Source organism: Macaca thibetana, chromosome 2 (assembly GCF_024542745.1).
Source record: "Macaca thibetana thibetana isolate TM-01 chromosome 2, ASM2454274v1, whole genome shotgun sequence".
Taxonomy (NCBI): domain Eukaryota; kingdom Metazoa; phylum Chordata; class Mammalia; order Primates; family Cercopithecidae; genus Macaca; species Macaca thibetana.
Window position 1 is genome coordinate 162,521,254 of NC_065579.1, and position 23,477 is coordinate 162,544,730.

At 38.2% G+C, this 23,477-nt stretch overlaps 1 protein-coding gene and 1 pseudogene across 4 annotated transcripts in view; one reads left to right on the forward strand and one right to left on the reverse strand.

Annotated features, from left to right (window-relative positions):
* The window catches only part of PHLDB2 (pleckstrin homology like domain family B member 2), a 235,163-nt gene that overhangs the window by 75,339 nt on the left and 136,347 nt on the right, over positions 1 to 23,477 (reverse strand). For all 4 annotated transcript variants that reach the window (XM_050778855.1, XM_050778858.1, XM_050778857.1 and 1 more), the window contains one exon: positions 14,910 to 16,258. In XM_050778855.1, the coding sequence (XP_050634812.1) occupies positions 14,910 to 16,258 (1,349 nt within the window). The remainder of the gene's footprint in view (positions 1 to 14,909; positions 16,259 to 23,477) is intronic.
* Positions 20,862 to 20,972, forward strand: LOC126949594 (uncharacterized; annotated as a pseudogene).

Sequence of the window (23,477 nt, forward strand, 5' to 3'; positions counted from 1 at the left end):
TAGTCCCAGCTACTCGGGAGGCTGAGGCAGGAGAATGGCGTGAACCCGGGAGGCGGAGCTTGCAGTGAGCTGAGATCTGGCCACTGCACTCCAGCCTGGGTGACAGAGTGAGATTCTGTCTCAAAAAAAAAAAAAAAAAAAAAAAAAGAAAAAAAAAGAAAACGCAACAAAATTTAATCATACTGTCATCTCTTCACATTTTCACTTTAGCTTGATCAAGTTCCAATAGATCTTGTTTGCTTCTTCTGAAAGACTACAGCCTATAAGACACAATTCATTAAAATACTTTAGTTCAATCAAAATAAGTATATGAGAGGTATAAAGACCTTTAAATCCTCATGTTTGAAAACATATCCTATCCTTTAAAAAAAATAAGATTTTTTTTAATGCATAAAGAAACCAGTGGGGTAAAGAACTAGGAAAGTCTACACGTAAAAAAAGAACAGTAGACTATAACATATCAACTGAAAGTACTATAATACAATTATTTTTGAGACATATTGCATAAATACATTATGTGTTAATTTTTTTGTTTTGTTTTGAGACGGCGTCTCACTCTGTCACCCAGGCTGGAGTGCAGTGGTGTGATCTTGGCTCACTGCAACCTCCGCCACCCGGGTTCAAGTGATTTTCCTGCCTCAGCCTCCTGAGTAGCTGGGACCACAGACATGTGCCACTATGTCCGGCTAATTTTTTGTATTTTTAGTAGAGATGGGGTTTCACCATGTTAGCCAGGATGGTCTCGATCTCCTGACCTTGTGATTCACCCGCCTCGGCCTCCTAAAGTGCTGGGATGACAGGCGTGAGCCACCATGCCCGGCCTGTGTTAAAATTTTAAAAGCATGTCACAAAGTTTTATGTAGAGAAATGCAAAAGAGGGCTGGGCACAGTGGCTCACGCCTGTGATTCCAACACATCAGGAGGCTGAGGCAGGAGGATCACTTGAAGCCAGCCTCATCAACATAGTGAGACCCCATCTCTATAAAAAAGAAAAAAAAGCAAAACAAAAAATGGCATGTCTTCTTTCTAAATCTGAGAATAATGTTAAGAAAGTAACTACAGGCATATCTTATTTTACTACATTTTGCTTTATTGCACTCTGCAGATAGTGCATTTTTTACAAAGTGATTTGTGGAAACCCTGCAGCGAGCAAGTCTATGAGCACATTTTTCCAACAGTATGTGCTCACTTCATGTCTCTGTGTCACATTCTGGTAATTCTTACAATATTTAAAACTTTTTCATTATTATCATATCTGTTATGATGATCTGATCAGTATCTTTGACATTACTATTGTAATCATTTTGGACGCTACAAACCATGCCCATATAAGACAGCAAACTTAATTAATAAATGTTGTACATGTTCTAACTACTCCACCAACAGGCCATTTCCTTGTCTCTCTCCCTCTCTTCAGGCCTCCTATTTCCTAAGACACAATATTGAAATAGGCCAGTTAATAACCCTACAATAGCTTCTAAGTGTTCGACTGAAAGAGTTACAGATCTCACACTTTAAAGCAAAAGCTAGAAATGATTAAGCTTTGAAAGGAAGGCATGCCAAACATGAGACAGGCCAAAAGTGAGCTCTCTTGTACCAATTAGCCAAGTTGTAAACGCAAAAGAGTTCTTGAAGAAAATTAAAGGTGATTCTTCAGTGAACACACAAATAATAAGAAAGTGAAACAGCCTTATTGCTGATGTAAAGAAAGTTTTAGTGGTCAAAATAGATCAAACACTTCCTTAAGCCACAACCCAATCCAGAGCAAGGCCCTAACTCTCTTCAATTCTGTGAAGCTTAAATGAGGTGAAGAAGCTGCAGAAGAAAAATCTGTAACTAGCAGAGGCTGGGTCATGAGGTTTAAGGAAAGACATTATCTCTATAATATAAAAGTACAAGGTGAAACAGAATGTGCTGAAGTAGAAGGTGCAGCAAGTCAATTGGGAAGATCTCAGATAACTGATGAAGGTGGCTACAAGAAACAACAGGTTTTCAGCTGGGCCAGTGGCTCACTCCTGTAATCCCAGCACTTTGGGAGGCCTAGGTGGGAGGATCACTTGAGGCCAGGAGCTCAAGACCAGCCCGGGCCACAATTAATCAATCAATAAACAAACAACAAACAAACAATGTAGACAAAACAGCTTTATATTGGAAGAAGATGCCATCTAGGACTTTCATAGCTAGAGAGAAGTCAACGCCTGGCTTCAAAGTTTCAAGGGATAGGTTGACTCTGTTTTAAAATCAGTCAGTGCTGATTTTAAGTTGAAACCAATGTTCACTGACCATTCCAAAAATACCAAGGCCCTTAAGAATTATGCTAAATCTACTTTGCCTGTGCTCTGTAAGTGGAACAACAAAGACTAGATGATCCCACATCTGTTTATACCATGGTTTACTGAATATTTCAAGCCCACTGTTGAGATCTACTGCTCAAGGGGGAAAAAAAAAATCCTTTAAAAATATTACTGCTCAGGGGAAGTGGGGGAGAGCATCGGGAAAAATATCTAAATGCATGCCAGCCTTAATACCTAGGTGATGGGTTGATAGGTGCAGCAAACCACCATGGCATATGTTTACCTATGTAATAATCCTGCACATTATACACATGTATCCAAGAACTTAAAATAAATTTAAAAATATATGAATAAATATTACTGCTCCCTGACAACACACCTAGTCACCCAAGAGCTCTGATAAAAATGCACAAGGAAATAAATGTTGTTTTCATGCCTGATAACACAATATCCATTCTACATCCCATGGGGTAATTTTGGCATTCAAATCTTTTTATTTTAAACATACACTCTACTCTGTAAGACTATAGTTGCCATAGGTAGTGAGTCCTCTGACAGACATGAGCAAAGCTAATCAAAAAACCATCTGGAAAGAATTCACCGTTTAGATGCCATTTTCAGAAGAGGAGGTATTGGTATTTTTATCAACATGAACAAGAGTTTGGAAGAAGTTGATTCCAGTCCTTATGGAAGACTTTGAGGGGTTTAAGACTTAAGTGGAAGAAGTAACTGCAGATGTGGTAGATACAGCAAGAGAACTATAATTAAACTTAGAACCTGAAGATGTGAATGAATTGCTGAAATCTCGTGATAAAACTTGAACTGATGAGGAATTGCTCTTATGGGTGAGCCAAGAAAATGGTTTCTTGAGATGGAATCTACTCCTGGTAAAGGTGCTGCTAACATTTTTGAAATGACAACAAAGGATTTAGAATATTATATGAGCTTACTTGATAAAGCAGTGGCAGGGTTTGAGAGGACTGATTCCAATTCTGAAAAAAGTTATACTGTGAGTAAGGCACAACCAAATAGCATTGCATGTTGCAGATAAATCTTTTGTGAAAGGAAGAGTTGAATCGATGTGGCAAACTTCATTGCTATCTTATTTTTAAAAATCGCCAGCTGGGCGCGGTGGCTCACACCTGTATTCCCAACACTTCGGGAGGCTGAAGTGGGTGGGTCACTTGAGGTCAGGAGTTTGAGACCAGCCTGGCCAACATGGTGAAACTGCATCTCTACTAAAATTATAAAAAATTAGCTGGATGTGGTGGCGGGTGCCTGTAGTCCCAGCTACTAGGGAGGCTAAGGCAAGAGAACCACTTGAAGTCAGGAGGCAGAGGTGCAGCAGTCAGCCAACATCGGGCCACTGCACTCCAGCCTGGGAGACAAAGTGAGATTCACAAAAAAAAAAAAAAAAAAAAAAAAAAGAAAAAGAAAAAAAGAAATTGCCACAGCCACTGCAACCTTCAACCATCGCCAGCTTGTTCAGTCAGCAGTCATCAACATCAAGGCAAAACGCTCCACCAGCAAAAAGATTACAACTCACTGATGGCTCGGATAATTGTTAGTATTTTTTTAAGCAATAAAGTATTTTTAAATTAAGGTATGTACATTTTTATACATAATGCTGTTGCATACTTCATAGATTACAGTATAGTGTAAACGTAACTTTAATATGCACTGGGAAACCAAAAAATTTGCATCGCTTGCTTTATGATGATGTTTGCCTTATTGCGGTGGTCTGGAACCAAACCCACAATATCTCAGAGGTATGCATGAATATTTTCCTTTCTCCCAAGACAACTTGTAAATTGAAATCTCTGCCTAAGATGATTTAGGCCTTGGTCTTCGTGATCTGATGGAAAAGATGACCTTTCATAGCTTTAGCTTTGTTATTCTATAATCAGAATGAAAGAATAATCACCATACGAGAAATTTGTTCCTTTTAATTCTACTCAGCATTTCCTTAAAATTCTGTCTTTCCTCAAAATCCAAATTACAATCCCAGAGCTGGGATATGGTCTTAGCAATCTGGAATAAGAAATATCAATTTATCCAAACCAAAAATTTTCAACCTGCAGTCATTAGACTTCACCAGAGCAAAGCTTTTGGCTATTTGCAACTTTAGGAAACTAATCTCATTGACTTGGCTTCAGGGAAGATGAATTAGACATACTTTTCCCTGTTTCTCCCACTAAGTATAACTCAGAACCCTGTACGTTATATGGAGGGAAAAACAGAAGAAGACTCTGAAAGGTGGAAAGAAGGCAGACTGGGAACCCAAGGAAACACACAGAAGTGTGTCTCTGGGATTTTTCTTTGCCTCAAGTATGCTAGTCTTAAACCTGATGAACCAGTGACTGCAACAACCAGCCCAATTTCCACAGAACTCTGCTGAGTGAAAAAAGCCAAACCCACAGGTTACATGCTATATGGTTATATTCTGAAATGATAAAATTATAGAAATGGAAAAGAAATCAGTGGTTATCAGGGGTTAAGGAGAAGGGAAGCTGGTGCGGCTATAAAAGGCCAACATGAGAGACCACTGTGGTGTTAGAACTGTTCTGTATCTTCACTGTATCAATGTCAGTATCCTAGCTCTGATATTGTCCTATAGTTTGGCAAGATGTTACCATTGGAGGAAACTGGGTAAAGGATACACGGGATTCCTCTGAATTATGTTTTATGATTGCATGTGAATCTCCAATTATTCAATATAAAGAGATTATCTTGTTTAAGTGACTTCTAATAAACATCTTCTTAACTGGCACATTGAGATGGCTGAAACAAAAGAAAAAGTGCTGGATGTGTTACCCTTGTAATGCTTGTTTTGGATTTTTTTTTTTTTTTTTGAAAAATCAATCTCCAACTTTAAAAATATTCTCTACAGCAAATATTCCCATAACCTTTTCTCAAGCTGGGGAAGAGAAATTCACATTATAAGAACTAGCCAATGCAGCCTGGACGCGGTGGCTCACGCCTGTAATCCTAGCACTTTGGGCGGCCAAGGCGGGCAGATCACCGGAGGTCAGGAGTTCCAGACTACCTGGCCAATATGGTGAAACCCCATCTCTACTGAAAATACAAAAATTAGCCAGGCATGGTGTTGGGCACCTGTAATCCCAGCTACTTGGGAGGTTGAGGCAGTAGAATTGTTTAAACCCAGGAGGCGGAGGTTGCAGTGAGCTGAGATCGCGCCACTGAACTCTAGCCTAGGCAACAGAGGGAGACTCCATCTCAGGAAAAAAAAAAAAAGAAAGAATTAGCCAGCACAATCACTAAACCTATTAGCTGATGATAAATTTTTAAAATGGTAGCTCAATAAATGGTCAGCTTTTAAATTTAGATATACTAGGCCAGGCATGGTGGCTCACACCTGTAATCCCAATACTTTCAGAGGCTGACGGGAGCAAATAACTTGAGGCCAGGAGTTCGAGAACAGCCTGGCCAACATGGCAAAACCCTGTGTCTACTAAAAATACAAAAATTACTCGGGCATGGTGGCACGCACCTGTAATCCCAATGACTCAGCAGGCTGAGCCGAGATCCTGCCACTGCACTCCAGCCTGGACAACACTCTGCTCAAAAAAAGAATAATAAATAAATATAAAGTAATTTGGCAACAAATATGGGGACCACTTTTACTAGAAACAATCAATAGTCCTCTTTCACTTCATGTATCTCCAAACACACACACACATATATATATACACATATATATATACACACACACACATATATGTATGTTTTTTTTTTTTTTTTTTGACAGAATTTCACTCTTTTGCCCAGGTTGGAGTGCAATGGCTCAATCTCGGCTCACTGTAACCTTCACCTCATGGGTTCAAGCGATTCTCCTGCCTCAGCCTCCGAAGTAGCTGGCATTACAGGCATGTGCCACCATGCCCAGCTAATTTTGTATTTTTTTAGTAGAGATGAGGTTTCACCATGCTGGTCAGGGTGGTCTCGAACTCCTGACCGCAGGTGATCCACCTGCCTCGGCCTTCCAAAGTGCTGGGATTACAGGCGTAAGCCACCATGCCTGGCCTCCACTCCTATATATTTGTTGGTCTTGATATATTTTCAGTTTTCATTTAGTCTGTATTTTTTTCTACAATTTTATTTATGAGCTTTATTTCTTATTTAGAAACAAGTGTTCATATATTTATGATTTTAAAAAAGAATGCGACTTCTTCTATAACTGACATAGGGGCATAAAGGGCCTCTTTTTAGTCCAAGTTGCTTTTTATATTTCAGCATTTAGCCTGAGCAAGCTCAACTATGTGAAGAGTAGGAACATACATCTCTCAAATTCTAAGAATAATTTTTTAATGCATGGCACCATCAAGAGGCAATAGCTTGTACTGCCACTGTAAGAACAGAGGATTTGCTCTCAAGAATAGACTACTGCAAAAATTCAGCTTAAGGCTTAGACTGAATCTGAAGATTAAATCAACTTATGTACCTGCCAGTGGCCATTCTAGCTCAGAGTATAGGAAGAAAGCCATTGTTTCTCAAGATCCTTTCAAAAGTCTTGAGTCACTAAGTTTATTGGGTTGGTAAACAAACCTCTCACCCCGTTTGCAATTTAGCTGGCTTCTTCCAGCTAGTGCAGCCATTTTTTTTTTAATAACTTAAAATTATACTCAGGATGTAGCAAACGGAAGGGCCACATCAGGAAGGAGATTCAAGTCAGACTGGAGGACGAAACAGTTTTCAGTACTTAAACTTGTCTTCACATTTCAAAGACATTCTTCTAAAATTAAAAAAAAAAAGATTAATGCTATGACTAAACAACAATAAGCATGCTCTTAACATTGTCCATTCTGCTATCCAAACAAAAAATACTGTCAAACTTATAATATGGCTCAACATAGCCAAAAAGGTCTGAATGCCCAACTTGTTTTGGGGGGTCAGGAGTCACCAGGAAATAGAGACAGCAAGAAGCAAATAGAGGAGCAAAAATCTACATGTGGAGTCACTTTGACCTGACCACGCTCACTAGTCTTGGGTTCCTAAACAATTTTTCCTGATTACAACATTAAATAATACCAACCCGTTTATTTTCTGGCCTTTAAAATAGGGTCTGCATCTGACCACCTTTCAGAGATTACAGAACATATAAATTTATTTTATAAAATACCAAAAGTCCTTAAACAAATATGCTCAATTAGTCTTTTACTTAATTTTAGAAACATTAGATCTATGATCTGCTCAATGGTACACAAGCAAGACTCTCGGACCTGTAGCCTTGGTTTTTGTACGACCTTGGAGAGCAACAATTCTTACAAAGAATGCTAGAAAATTTTCAAAGTTAAGAAAAATAGCTCTTTCATCTTTTTATTTTTAATTGAAATTTGGAAAAGAATTTGTCCTTTCTGGAAGTAAAAGAGAATGCATTTATACTGAGATATCTTCATTTTTTGTATAGAGCTTCACTGTTACCTAGAACTAAATGCATATCACCTGGGAACCAGGGATGCAACCTACAGTCACAGATTAAGGAAACCCAGAATGAATGTCAAGAATGGGTATCAAAAACATTCAATTACTCTTTTTAAAAACATGTAAAGAATGCTTCCTATGCCCTAGTCATCTGGCTAGGAGGTGCATCTATAGTGGTGAGCAAGATAGGTAGGGTCCCAGCCTCTTACTGATTAAAATTATTTAGTTATAAAGTGCTTTCATAGGAGCTATAAGGACAAAACACCTCCAATGGTAGGAATTGCTGACCCAGACATTTCACCTATTCACATAACTACCACAGAAACATTAATATGTGCCTTAAAAGAAAGCCAACCTTATTTTCAAGGAATCCATATGCAATGTAAAAAATTCATATGTATGTAAAAAATCAGAAAACCTTACTCCATGATGCTTCATGAGAGCTGGCGTCACATTACACCACGTTTGAGAAATAAGTATCAACGTGGCCCTGCATAGTTCTAAATGGCGACAATGCTATTTATCAAGGCACTACAGACGACCACTACCAGCCAGAAAGAAAATATTGGATGGCTACAATGCAATTCGCGGGAATCCACTGGTTCTCCACAAAAGAACACAGGTGCTTTTGGCAACGTAACCAAATGAATACTCTTAAAAGCATCAGGGTTTGCTTTCATTTTTTTATTTTCCCCTTTTCTTCTTAAAATGACTTTCACTGCCTTGGACCATAAAAAGCTCTAGACGGCCATCATTACCTCTGGACTACTTGGAGGAAGGCAGGTGTCAAACAGGATGAATACAAGAACACCCTACTTTATAATGATTTTTCTAACCTCTAAAACAGCAGTCCCCCAAATTTTTGGCAACAGGATTGGTCTCATGGAAGACAATTTTTCCAGGGACATGGGGGAGGGATGGTTTTGGGATGATTCAAGCACATTACATTTATTGGGCACTTTATTTCTATTATTATTACAGTGTAATGTGTAATGCAGTAATTATATAACTCATCATAATATAGAATCAGTGGGAGCCCTGAGCTTGTTTACCTGCAACTAGTCGGCCCCATCTAGGGGTGATGGGAGACAGTGACAGATCATCAGGCATTAGACTCTCATAAGGAGCGCACAACCTAGATCCCTCACATGTTCAGTTCACAACAGTGTTCACGCTCTTTTGAAAATCAAATGCCACCACTGATCTAACAGGAGTTGCAGCTCAGGCAGTAACGTGAGTGATGGGGAGTGGCTGGAAATACTAATGAACCTTTGCTGGCTTACCACTCACCTCCTGCTGTGCAGCCCCATTCCTAACAGGCCACAAACCGCTACTGGTCTAAGGCCCATGGCCCGGGGGATGGGGACCCCTGATCTAGAACATCTAACTTGTCAAAGAATCAGCATCCCAGCCCTCTAGCAACACCTTATCCATTAATGTCCTATACTTGAAACATAGCTCAGAGGAAGTTAAAATGACCCACCAACCAGTCCAAATGGATGTCACAAGGTCTATGAACTGAAATGCGCACACTTCATGTACTGGGGACCTCCTTGAGACCTCACTTGTACTTAGTCACTCTTAGTTCAGAACACTTCAAATCAAGACTTGATAACTGGTTTCTAAGATCATAAAAAACGAAAAGGCTGGCAAAAATGACCAAAGCATGAATTGGTAGCTGAGAGCAAAAACAAAAAAGAAAGAAAAATTATTTTTTTAAAAAAGGAACAAACTAAACATCTCAAATAGCACAGCAGCTGGAAGTTATTTAATACAGACTCAAAGTAGATTGTTTACCTCATTAATAGGTCCTCGGAGGTGCATAATTATAGTTCAATCTTTAGTACTCAATGAAACTACCTTGCGTTTTCAAATAAAGATTGAACACATTAAAAAAAAATCCAGGTGGAACACTAGTATAATCACAGCTGAGCTAAAAATATTACAGATATTATGCTTAGTGAACCAGCTTTACCCCACCTGGTTTCTTCATTAATGAGTTAAAGAAATCTTTGGCATCTATTCGTTCTTCATTTATATAAGAGTTGCATTTACTTTTTGAAAATTATGCTTTGACAATTTGGAGGTCCTAATAAAATGCACAAGTGACTCACTCTATCCAGTCAATTAAATTGCACTGCCCATGAAGTATATCTCATGGGCTGGATGCCTAGACATATCTTTTCTTGGCTTCTGAGGTAAATCCAAATGGCAGTAGAACATCAGCTTCACTGACTCGCTATTCTCTGCAGTTTTTGTTTTACTGAATCTGTGCTACAGTTTTTGTTTCTAATCCTTGGCCTGGGATTCTGGTTTGCATACAACTGATAGTTATCTCCACTGGTGGCAACCATGACTAGGAATCTGGTTTCACGATCTGACCACGTGGAGAGTTGTCAGGTAGAACTGGAATCCAGCCTTGGTCAGGTGAGAGGTGACAGATTATTTGTTTGTTGTTGTTTATAATTTGTTTGTTTTTCTATTTGTGTACTCAGATCCGGAATATATTTAGTGCCTGACGGAAAAGCAGTCTTTTGAGATCTGTGTTCCAGTGAGATTTTGTGTTCCAGTGTTCACTTTTGATTTGTTATTGGAGCTGTAGGACTTATGCCATAAACCTTTCATCTGTCTCTCTACCTGGAGGTGGGGGGAGGGGGAAATACTCTGTGTAGGTGAAATATTTTTCTATCTCCCAAGGATAATAATAAATTAAATAGAGGAGGCCTACTGTTCTGATTGGTTTACAGAGACTAACAAGTAGTTGGAGAAATCTAACATTCCCAGAATTTCAAGAATTTATTTTCTTGAAGTAAATTTTGTTAAATTCTAATGCTTTAAATGTGCTTTTTAAAATAATGGGGTCTCACTCTGCCACCTGGGCTGGAGTTCAGTGGCATGAACATGGCTCACTGCAGCCTCAATCTCCTGAGCTTAATCAATACTCCCACCTCAGCCTCCCAAGTAGCTGGGACTACAGGTGTGCACCACCACACCCAGCTAATTTTTGTATTTTTTGTAGAGACAGGGTTTTGCCATGTTGCCTGGGCTGGTCTCAAATTCCTGGGCTCAAGTGATCCTCCCACCTTGGCCTCCCAAAGTACTGGGATTACAAGTGTAAGCCACCTCACCCAGTCTAACTGTGCTCTCTTAAAAAAAAAAAAAAAAGACCTGATTTGATAATTTGGTTTTAAAAACACCTTTAGGGACACATGTTCTCAGAATCTCCTGGGGCTGTGTCATGGGCAAATATAACTTTTAAGAAAGAAAATACATTTTAAAAACAACAACAACAAAACAGCTATACATCTTTTCCTTGTTTCATCAATGTATAGTATAATACAAGTATAATCTCATTTTTTAAAAAAAACTTGAATGTTTTATGATGAAGAGATTAGTTTACCTGAACTTTTAAACTGCCTTTTATTAGTTTGCCAAAAACATAAGCTAAGATTACTTCCATAATATTAAGAAAAATATAAACTTTGTGCTCACCTAAACTGAATTATAACTGTGACCAACCTTTTCACATTTTCCGTAATTATGTCCTGTGATGTGTTAGCTTGAACATAATTTCTAATACCTTTAAGTATTTTTGATGTGTGTCTGGTTGTTCCAGAATGTGGAAGAGCACAATGAAGAGCAGAAGTTGATGGAAACAGAAAATTGCAGATCTGCAAAAGGGGAGTTAGATTTAACTTGGTTTATAATGCTTGCAAATAAAAAGGCTATAAAGAAGTAACAAAATTTTAAGAATTTGGCAAAGTTTGCATGATTTTGATGCAATTATTCATAAAGTATGTTTAATGTAATGCATTAAAAATGTAATATATGACAAGCACCCTGTTAATGTAAAACTAAAATGCAGTTATTGCTATTGAAATGACAGACTGAACTTGGAGAAATCAGTCGATGCTTGTAAAAGGCAGTAAAAGGTTATTCCACATAATCTGCCCAAAGAACAGAGATTAGTATCTTACAAGAGTTTTCCTGAGCTTTGCGCTGATTGGAACGTATTCTTGCATATTTAAAATAACAAAAAGAGTTTTCTTCATTTTTGAACGATTTGAGGCTTCTTGCTCATCATAAAATAATCCATTGCCATTTGATTAAACAGCCAAACCACAAACATTCACTACTCTCAGGTATACACCATTCTTTATGACTCAAGTGACAAAACCTCTCATTTTGCCTTCAAGATCAGGCAGACCCTAAATACAGAAGAAAAAAAAAAATTCCAAGATATCTATTTCTGAACCACTTTTACGTTTTCCCAGAGAACCTCTGGGCAATCACAAAGAATTGTTTTTTAATTTTACAAAAAGAAAGAGGCTAGAAATAATTAGGCTTGCTCACTGCGCCTCTAAAAATTTCTCAAATCAAATGAGGAAGTCGCCTGCCCTTAAGATAATTTTATACAGGTAAAATATGATTTTTAATATTATAGGTAATGTTCAAAGATTGGGTACTTTACAGAAAGGCCCTGAATATATGCCAGTGCCCTCACTCTCTGTAATATGTTCTTAAAAAACTGACTTAAAGGATTTTAACTCTCCTTCATGCTGATATTGTTTGTTAAATTAACCATAGCCACTTAACTCTTACATTCACCAAGTATTCTCTACTTTCCCCATGAGCTTGCCTACAAAATACAATATCTCGTTAACAAAGAAAAGACAGTTTTAGAACCTTGTGGACAGAACTTTACCAGGTATTCTTAACTCTTTAATATTTCAAAGAATTGCATAGAGAAAATTAGACAGTACTAGGCACCCAAATCAGATTTTCAGGACTTTTTAGTCCAGAAATAGATGACTGCATGAAACCAAATTAAGAGCCCAAGAAACAGAGGAATAAGAATTAATTACATAGAAGTGATTGAATTGATAATAAAAATTGAATTTCTAAAAGTGGATATGTGTTTTGGAATATTACTAGTATTATTTTTAATGTTCTATTTTTTAGGGGGAAAATGCTTTGGCATTCATACTGCTCTATCTCTAATCCTCTATTCAGCTAACTCTGATTTTGCAAACTAAATGAAATATTATTTTAATGGCAAATTGTTCTCACTGATCTCTGAGAATTCAGGAAGTAATCTGAGTCACTTTACTTTTTAATGGCAATATCATAATTTGCATAGGCTTGATAAGAATCTGTCATCCCTTTTACCACAATGTAGTCAAACAAATAGACTATGCAACCAAGATCAAGCCTAGAGTGTCAAATTTAAAAAAAACCTCATTTCAACAGATACGATAAGTCCACTATTAAAGAAAAAATATATATAACTTCATATTTACAGCAATATCCACAAAGCTCTCCCAAGAAGTCAAAACTGTTTATGACTTAACGGGCCCAACCTTACAGGCAGTACAGAAGGTCACTTCCTGGATTGCCAAGAATCATACCAGATTTGGAAAATCTGGAGGAAAGAGAAATTCACCAACACTTAGAGATGCTGAACATGAAAGCTAGCAGAGATGAATTTCTTGAGTTTGGTTGCCTATCCTTGGAATAGAAGAGCAAATAGAAGCATTTCAGGAAGACGTCCAGAGTAATGGAAGCCATTAAAAATGCTCTCCCAGATTCCTTGTTAAGTTATCGGATAGAAGTTAATATTCTGGCTTTATAAATAACAGTTGCTTTGCATGGTATAGCATTATATTTGCTGTCCATAAACAAGACTTTTGTATGCTAATTAAAACATCTTCTGAATTTCTGTCAATGAAGCAAGCCCAAACACAATGCCATTTTGTGACCAAGAACAGTCTGCAGAGATTATTTATGATAATAAAGAGGAATGTCATACTGAGTACTGTATAACTGACCCACCTAAAGACTATCTAAATTCTCTAAGGTTATGCACATTTGTTTTCATTCACCATTGTCAGTTAGGATATTTGAAAACTCTGTAAGAACAGACATCAACTTATCAAAAACTATAAGTGATGCAAATGATTACTGCTCTAAAATGTCAAACATACTTCCTACTGGATGGATGCAAATGGTTTCCGTCCATTATAATCCAAAGGTTACAACAGGTGTGTCCAATCCTGGTACACACTGGAGAAGAAGAACTGTCTTGGGCCACACATAAAATACACTAATGATAGCTGATGAACTTAGAAAAAAAAAAAAAAAGGCAAAAAAAATCTCATCATGTTTTAAGAAAGTTTGAGTTTGTATGGGATGACATTCAAAGCCATTGTGGGCCATGTGCGGCCCACAGGCCACAGGTTGGCCAAGGCTGGGTTACAATTTTATTGTCCTATAGGGTATTAACCAGTTTTGTGATTCAAAAATCATATTCTAGAATATTTTAGCAACTAAAATACTTCTGATAATCCTATAGTGTTGTTGTAAATCAGCTTCACTATCCTGCAGCTTCTCTTGTTAAGGAAATCACGAATCAAGAATGAATCAAAGTAATCTCTGACAGGTATTCATTCTAAAAGAGAAAAACCTGTGCTTAAAAGAGAATGGGAAAAAGCAGTTGTCTGTTCTCATTCATTGGTGAGCCTCTCAAGGGATGTTTCCTCCTGTCTTCTTATTTTCAATAAGTATAAATTCATTTTAAATGGAAAAAGACAACTCAATAGATCTTGTATGTGTAGTTTGGAGTCACTGTACGTGCTAAGAATCAGAGCTAAAGATAGTAAGGTTGTGTATGAACAGTGTGGAGAAAAGCTGAGCACCACTGAGGCAACTCCAACTTTCTAGACAACTTGCTATAAAGACAAATTCACTACCTAATTCTTGGTGAGTCATGATTTCACTGACTACTTCTCTCATAACCATACACATGCAAATTTAATGATATAAATAATACAAGTCAGCATTTCCTCATAGTCTTAAAGAGAAGTTTGTTAAGACTCAGAAATTTCATAAAATTCGCAGCTCCTCTGTTATGTTTTTAAAGAATTTATACTTGTGAGAAGTCCGCAGAGCAACTAAATTAACATTAATTCCTGGAGGCCTTCAAGACAGCCAAACATGCCTATTAATAGTGATATGGGAAGAAGAAGCATATAGCAGAAGAGAAGAGAAAGACAGCAGCTGTGGCTGGTGAACATGAATATCCTATATTCCCACATATCCTGGAGTCCATCTCCAAGGCTGCCCTGTAGATGCTGGTTAATGAAACAGTGAGGTCAATCACTGTTAGATGATTACCAATCGCTCCATCTCCTGCTCCCTCAGTCTTTCCTCCCTCTGCCGCCGGTGATAATCCATCAGGTCATCACGTCCTGAAATGGAGCTAATGCTGCTTTTCCGTTCCCGAAGGACAGGCTGGGGGGTTCCTGAGGTCTGTCTGAGGCTTTCCAAATCAGCCTCATCAAATTCCACAGATCCACAAGAGAAGTTCCTCCTGGTCGCAAACACTCTGTCTGACTCTCCAGCAAGAAGTGAATGACTCGGGTTTGTCCCCACGTATGAAGCGCGATCAAAGTCATCAGAGGCGCAGGAAGAGGTGGAGGCCAGAAGCATCTTCCGAGCCACTCGAGGACTGGCAGGGACACTGAGGGTAGAACTTACATAAGGATTGCCTTCAGAAGCAGAGGTTTTATAGGGTAAAGCCCCTGAGCTCAAAGAAGAAAAATTAAGGTAATTGTCATTGTCTATTATGCTATGAGGTAGATCCTTTTCCCCAAGTTTTGTTCGTTTGGAATTGCCCAGAGAGTTTCTTGGAGGCAAGCTGAGAGGTGTCAGCTGGTTCTCTGTGGCTTTGTACAACCTGGGAAGTGATCGGCTGTAGGCTCCCATGTGACTCAGGCTGCTGCTGGAGTACTTCCTAGTTCTCAAATTGATGTTTTCAGATGCAAGCTCCTTGTGTCTAGTTAACTTGGGTTGAAGCGTCAGGCTGTCCTGAATGCTCATTTTCCTGGCTTGCTTTGGGCTTGAAGGCATGCTTGCAGCTCCCGATCTGCTGATAGGAGGGGGGCCAGCATCACTCAGGGAACTTCCATTCCACATGGCCAGGAGCGAGCCAGATGCCTTCCGACCTTCCAGCCCTCCGAGAAAGTAGACATTGTCGTGCGATTTATTCCTTGAGCTATACTTGGAATACGGAGGCTTCTCTGAGAGCCTCAAGGCCCTTTCACTGTCCCGGCCAGTATAATGATCAAAGTCTGCTCTTCCAAGTGGATATCCGCTGAGGGAGGATGTAGTGCTGAGTAAAGGAGTTGGAGGTTTCATAGCAATATTTTTGTCAGTTCCATCATAAGAGAACTGCTTGCTTCCCTGGATTTTGGCTAAGGAGGGGCTGCTTTTCACACTGGTTCCCAAAGGAGAAGGGCTTCTCTTTGCAGGCACAGGTTGTGAGAGGGTTAAATAGGAGCCAGAATAGTCTCCATTGGCTTTAAATCTCAGACTGGAAGAGTATTTCTTTGGGCTGAGGCTCTCCATCATGTTTTGGAAATTGTTCTCAACAGAATGCACCACAGCGTCTTCCTCTAAGCTACCATTTTCTAAATCTAGCTCCTTTTGTATGTAGCTATGCTCTTCCATAATCTTGCTGGAATCTGTAAAGAAATGAAGAGAAAATTTTGCGTTAAAAAAGATTTTAAAAGAACAATCGCTTGTTAGGCCTACATCTGAACAAATAATCTTGCGGTCTGACCTAATGCAAATAAACACAAACTCAGTTTTACTAATAAACCTGTTAAAACCATACAGCAAATTAGAGGATAATAAAGATCACTGATCTGAGATATCTTATGTACAAAAGAAAAATAACTTAAAAGGACAGCAATGACATTTGAGTGAAACAAATCCCTAACCAAGTAAAGGCGCAGGATTAGGCTGGGACATTAAAAAAGACAATTTCTCCTTAATGTTCTGGCCCTTCAAGGAACACCTGCTTCCCTAGTGACTAGCTAATGCCCAAAGGCATAATGCAATGGACTTTACTATAGATGTCTCTGCTAGAATCATTAACTGCTCAGAAATAAAGTCCTGAGGAAACAAAATTCACGTTTGGGCAGAAAAAGAAAAGTTTACGTTAGACACTGATCAATAACGTGAGAGTTAGAAGATGGTTCTTTAAACGAGGGCTCTGGGAGTTACCTTCTCAACAAAAAGACTTAAAGCTCCTTTAGTCATCAGAGGCAGGTAATAACAAAGAAAAGAGTATTCCACCAATTACTGACACGTGATCAGGATGGTATATTTAAAAACCTGAAACTGTTATATCCTTCAAATTTTCTAGTACCCCAAATGCACTAAGCTCATCCTATCAGGACCTACTCACTCTTCCAGGGAATAGATCAGGATTCTATGTTCCACGATTAAAATTTTTAAGAAAATATGTTTTCATCCCTGGTTTGAACAATGTTAACTTAAAGAACTAAAGTTTTAGCCTATGAAAATATCTTTTAATTACAAACTATTACTGCAAATGGGAAGGCTTATAATTCTACCTGTTAAAAATTTTTTTCTTAGATTATCAGTAAAGTGAAAATACAATTTAAACATTGTCATTGAACTCATGAACCACTAAAACTGTCCTCCAACCCTTAGGCACATCAGACACTAATGATGACATCTCTGGTCTATATATAAACAGTATCACATATGGTTAGTAATGGTTTCATAATGTGGTTGTCTTTGTAACTAGGCCACAGGTTTAAGGAAGAGGTTATATCTAGTATTTTTATCTTCCACCCCTCTAGCTCTCGTTGCCCCAGAGGTGAGCAATTCAATGAATGTAAGCTTTCCATTTTAATCAAAGCCTTCCTCACTCCCTCTCAGCCATGGATTAAGGACCTTCACCCTGTTGCTCAGCTTCACACAGTTTCTGAGCAAATTCAGACAGCCTAGTAAAGAGCTCCTTCTTTATCCACAAGACCACGAAACAGTCTGGCTGCATAAATCCTGGTCATGGGCCAGGTACCCAACTGCCCATAAAAGTGCAGCCGTCCCCAACAAACTCTGCCTTGGGTTCCTTATCCTCTAACCCAAAGCCCTGCCCAGATAGATACAAACATAATTTATCTTTTTAAATGTACCTAAAAAAAAATGAAGTTTCTTCATTATATTTGGCTCCCAGCTGGCATCTAGTCCTGCCATCTAGCTCTTGGTAAGGCTTTCATTTCCTCTGGGACAGTGCCCTTTCTGCCTCCAAGACAAACACTCTTCTCAGCATGTGTCTACTGCTATCAATTCCGGTTTTAATAGCAACACCAGCCTAGTTTGAGACCTATCTTACCATGCCCGCTTAGAGGACTAAAACTGAGACTCCTCTATTCCGAAGTAACATCACCTCTCGTTGGCTTGCCATATTGAAATTCCAGCAAGCCTCGGCCAATTCTCTCAAGTTAAATATTTTGGAATTGAAAAAACAAGGTAATAGATGAATCTGAGGACATTACAGTGTTATTTATTAGAATGGGAAAATACCATAAATGCCAAATAATAGGGAAAAAATCAAATAAGCTATAATACATCATGAGAGCATATTATACAATCATTTAAAATCATATTTTGAAGTACATTTTATAGCACAAAAAGTACATTTATAAAATGTTAAGTTAGTTTTAAAAAACATATCAGGACACACACCCACACACATGGATTATACACACACAGGTATATTTCTGTATGTAATACAATGAGTGCCGTTTTCTTATACAGTTGACTCTTGAACAATACAGGCTTGAACTACATGGGTACACTTACACGCAACTTTTCAATAAATACACTGGAAAATTTTTTGGAGATTTGCAATAATTAGAAAAAACTCAAACTGCATAGCCTGGAAATACTGAAAAAACAAAAAAGAAAAGTGAGGTATGTGATGAGCATAAAATATTTGTGGCTACTAGTCTATTTCATCATTTACAACCATAAAACATACACAAATGTCTTATGAAAAGTAACACAGACTACACATAATGCCATTCTCAGTAGAGAGAAATGTAAACAAACATAAAAATATGATATTATATCATGGTTGCATAAAATTCACTGTAGTACATACCATACTACAGTAATTGGACACCCCCTGTTGCTACTGCAGTGAACTCAAGTGTTGCAGGTATTCACTGAAAACGCCACGTGATGCTAATCACCTGTGCATGTGCAGTTCATCTCTCCAGTAAATTTAATATTGCAGTAATAAGTTATATCTCATGGTTCTCAAGTATTTTTAACACATTTATTTTAATACTATAAACCCTGAATAACACCATGGGACACATACAAAATGCCACTAGTGATGCTGGAAGTGCACTCAGGAAGCAGAGACAAGTCATGATATTACAAGAAAAAGTTGAATTGTCTAATATGTACCAGAGATTGAGGCCTGCAGCTACAGTTGCCTGCCATTTCAAAATAAATGAATCCAGCATAAGGACCACTATTAAAATAAAGAAAAGGAAAATTGTGAAGTTGTCACTGCAAGCTATGCCAAAAGGTATGAAAATTTTATACTTTTTGTGAAATAACTTTGAGTCTCAGTGAAAGTGCACCTTTTAAGTGGGCACAGAATTCCTTTAAAAAAAGGCATGCCTATAGACTCTAATAATATTCAAGAAAAGGCAAAATCATTACATGACAACTTAAAGCAAAAGGAGGTAAGGAATCTAAAGCTGGAGAATTTAATGCCAGCAAAGGATGGTTTGATTATTTTAGAAACAGGTTTGGCTGAAAAAATATCAAGATAACAGTAAAAGCAGCTTCTGTCAACCAAGAGGCAGCAGATAAGTTCTTGGACACCATATAAATTCCCTGAGGAGAAAGGATATCTGGCTGAACAGGGTGGTTTCATTGTTTTTATTTATTTGCATATTTTTTAATCAACTCCTAAGCACTTAAATGAACAGGTTTTTAATGAAGACAAAATTTGCCCAATCCTGAAAAAAATAAAAATGCCACAAAGGACATTTACTAGTAAGGAAGAGAAGCGAGCACCAGGATTTAAGGCAGCAAGGACAGACTTACTCTACCATTTTGTGCATACGCAGTCATAGTTATGACCAGAACTGTCCTCTATAAAGCTGCTAACCCTGAGCCTTCAAAGGAAAATATAAATACTAGTCTGTTAGCTGTACCACAAGCTAAAAGACTTCTCATTGGACGAGAACTCTTTTCCTGGATTGGTTCTATTGACGCTTTGTCCCTGGAGTCAGGAAGTACTTTGCCAGTAAGGGACTGCTTTTAAAGTTCTTTTGACATTAGACAATGCCTCTGGCCACTCAGAACTCCATTAGTTCAACACCAAAGGCATGAAAGTGGTCTACTTGCCCCCAAACACATCTCTAATTCTGCCTTTAGATCGGGGGTCCTAAGGACCTTTCAGGCTCATTACGGTACCCTATGGAAAGCACTGTCAATGCTATGGTAGAGAACCCTGATAGAGAGAAAAACATAAAAGCCTGGAAGTATTACCCTGTTGACAATACCATCATTGTTACAGAAAAGGCCATGAAAGCCATGGAGCCCAAAATAATACATATCTGTTGGAGAAAACTGTGTCCAGATGTTGTATATGACTTCACAAAATTTACAACAGAGACAGCCAAGAAAATCACCAAAAAGACTGTGGATATGGCCAAAAAAAAAAAAAAAAAAAAAAAAAAGGCAGTGGGTGAAGGGTTTCAAGATACGGGTCTTGAAGAAATTCAAGTGCTAATACACCACACAAGAGGAATTAACAGAGGACAACTTAATAGAGAAAAGTGCTTCTAAACCACTGTCAGATGATGAAGAAGATGTAGAACAAGCAGTACCAGCAAACAAACTGACATCACACAATCTGGCAAAAGGGTTCCGATTATTCAAGACTGCTTTTGCCTTCTTTTACAACATGGACCCTTCTATGATACAGGCACTGAACTACAGCAAACGGATGAAGAAGGATTGGTCCTATAAAAAAAATTTTTAGAGAAATAAAAAAAGTAAAAAGTTTACTTTTTGTAAAGTTACACTTTACAAAAGGGCGTAAAGTCACACTAAGTGTGCCCGCCTCTCCCGCCTCCCCTTCTACCTCCTCCACTTCTGCCTCTGCCACCCCAGAGACATCAAGACCAGCTCCTCCTCTTCCTCCTCCTCAGCCTACTCAACATGAAGACGAAGAGGATGAAGACCTTCAGGATGATCCACTTCCACTTAATAAATGGTAAATATAAGACTATACTTTCAGGTATCATTTCTATAGTTCATTACTAGAGAAGTTTCTCTGAACATGTAGAGTACCAACTTCTATGCAAAAAAACTAGAAAATCAAGAAGAAATGGATAAATTCCTGGACACATACACTCTCCCAAGACTAAACCAAGAAGAAATCGAACCCTGAATAGACCAATAACCAGTTCTGAAATTGAGGCAGCAATTAGTAGCCTACCAACCAAAAAAAGCCCAGGACCACAGCTGAATGCTACCAGAGGTACAAAGAGGAGCTGGTACCATTCCTTCTGAAACTATTCCAAACAATAGAAGAAGAGGAAATGCTCCCTAACTCATTTGATGAGGACAGCATCATCCTGATACCAAAACCTGGCAGAGACACAACAAAAAAGGAAAATTTCAGGCCAATATCCCTAATGAATATCAATGTGAAAATCTTCAATAAAATACTGGCAAACCGAATCCAGCAGCATATCAAAAAGCTTATCCACCACGATCAAGTCAGCTTCATCCCTGGGATGCAAGGCTGGTTCAACATATGCAAATCAATAAACATAATCCATCACATAAACAGAACCAACAACAAAAACCACATGATTATCTCAATAGATGCAGAAAAGGCCTTCAACAAAATTCAATAGCCCTTCATGATAAAAACTCTCAATAAAATAGGCACTGATGGAACGTATCTCAAAATAATAAGAGTTATTTATGACAAACTCACAGCCAACACCATACTAAATGGGCAAAAACTGGAAGCATTCCCTTTGAAAACTAGCACAAGACAACGATGCCTTCTCTTACCCTCCTATCCAACATAGTATTGGAAGTTCTGGCCAGAGCAATCAGGCAACAGACAGAAATAAAGGGTATTCAATCAGGAAAAGAGGAAGTCAAATTGTCTCTGTTTGCAGATGACATGATTGTATATTTAGAAAACCCCATCGTATCAGCCCAAAATCTTCTTAAGCTGATAAGCAAGTTTAGCAAAGTCTCAGGATACAGAATCAATGTGCAAAAATCACAGGCATTCCTATACACCAATAACAGACAAACAGAGAGCCAAATCATGAGTGAACACCCATTCACAATTGCTACAAAGAGAATAAAATACCTAGGAATACAACTTACAAGGGATGTGAAGAACCTCTTCAAGAACTACAAACCACTGCTCAAAGAAATAAGAGAGGACACAAAGAAATGGAAAAACATTCCATGCTAATGGATAGGAATAATCAATATCATGAAAATGGCCATACTGCCCAAAGTAATTTATAGATTCAATGCTATCTCCATCAAGATATCATTGACTTTCTCCATAGAATTGGAAAAAACTACTTTAAATTTCATATGGAACCAAAAAAGAGCCCGCATAGCCAAGACAATCCTAAGCAAAAAGGACAAAGCTGGAGACATCATGCTACCTGACTTTAAACTATACTACAAGGCTACAGTAACCAAAACAGCATGGTACTAGCGTCAAAACAGATAGACCAATGGAACAGAACAGAGACCTCAGAAATAACGCCACCCATCTACAACCATCTGATCTTTGACAAACCTGACAAAAACAAGAAATGGGGAAAGGATTCCCTATTTAATAAATGGTGTTGGGAAAACTGGCTAGCCCTACACAGAAAGTTGAAACTGGATCCCTTCCTTACACCTCATACAAAAATTCACTCAAGATGGATTAAAGACTTAAACGTAAGACCTAAAACTATAAAAACCCTTGAAGAAAATCTAGGCAATACCATTCAGGACATAGGCATGAGCAAAGACTTCATGACTAAAACACACTAAAAGCAATAGCAACAAAAGTCAAAATTGACAAATGGCATCTGATTAAACTAAAGAGCTTCTGCACAGCAAAAGAAACTATCATCAGAGTGAATGGGCAACCTACAGAATGGGAGACAATTTGTGCAATCTATCCATCTCACAAAGAGCTAATATCCAGAATATACAAAGAACTTAAACAAATTTACAAGAAAAAAACAACCCTATCAGAAAGTGGACAAAGGATACGAACAGACACTTCTCAAAAGAACACATTCATGCAGCCAACAAACATATGAAAAAAAGCTCATTATCACTGGCCATTAGAGAAATGCAAATCAAAACAACAATGAGATACCATCTCACACCAGTTAGAAAGGCAATCATTAAAAAGTCAGGAAACAACAGATGTTGGAGAGGATGTGGAGAAATGGAAACACTTTTACTCTGTTGGTGGGAATGGAAATTAGTTCAACCATTGTGGAAGACAGTGTGGTGATTCCTCAGGGATCTAGAACTAGAAATACCATTTGACCCAGCAATCCCATTACTGGATATATACTCAAGGATTACAAATCATTCTACTATAAAGACACATGCAAACATATGTTTATTGCAGCACTGTTCACAATAACAAAGACTTGGAACCAACTCAAATGCCCATCAATGATAGACTGGATAAAGAAAATGTGGCACATATACACATGGAATACTATGCAGCCTTAAAACAGGATGAGTTCATGTCCTTTGCAGTGACATGGATGAAGCTGGAAACCATCATTCTCAGCAAACTAACACAAGAACAGAAAACCAAACACTGCATGTTCTCATTCATAA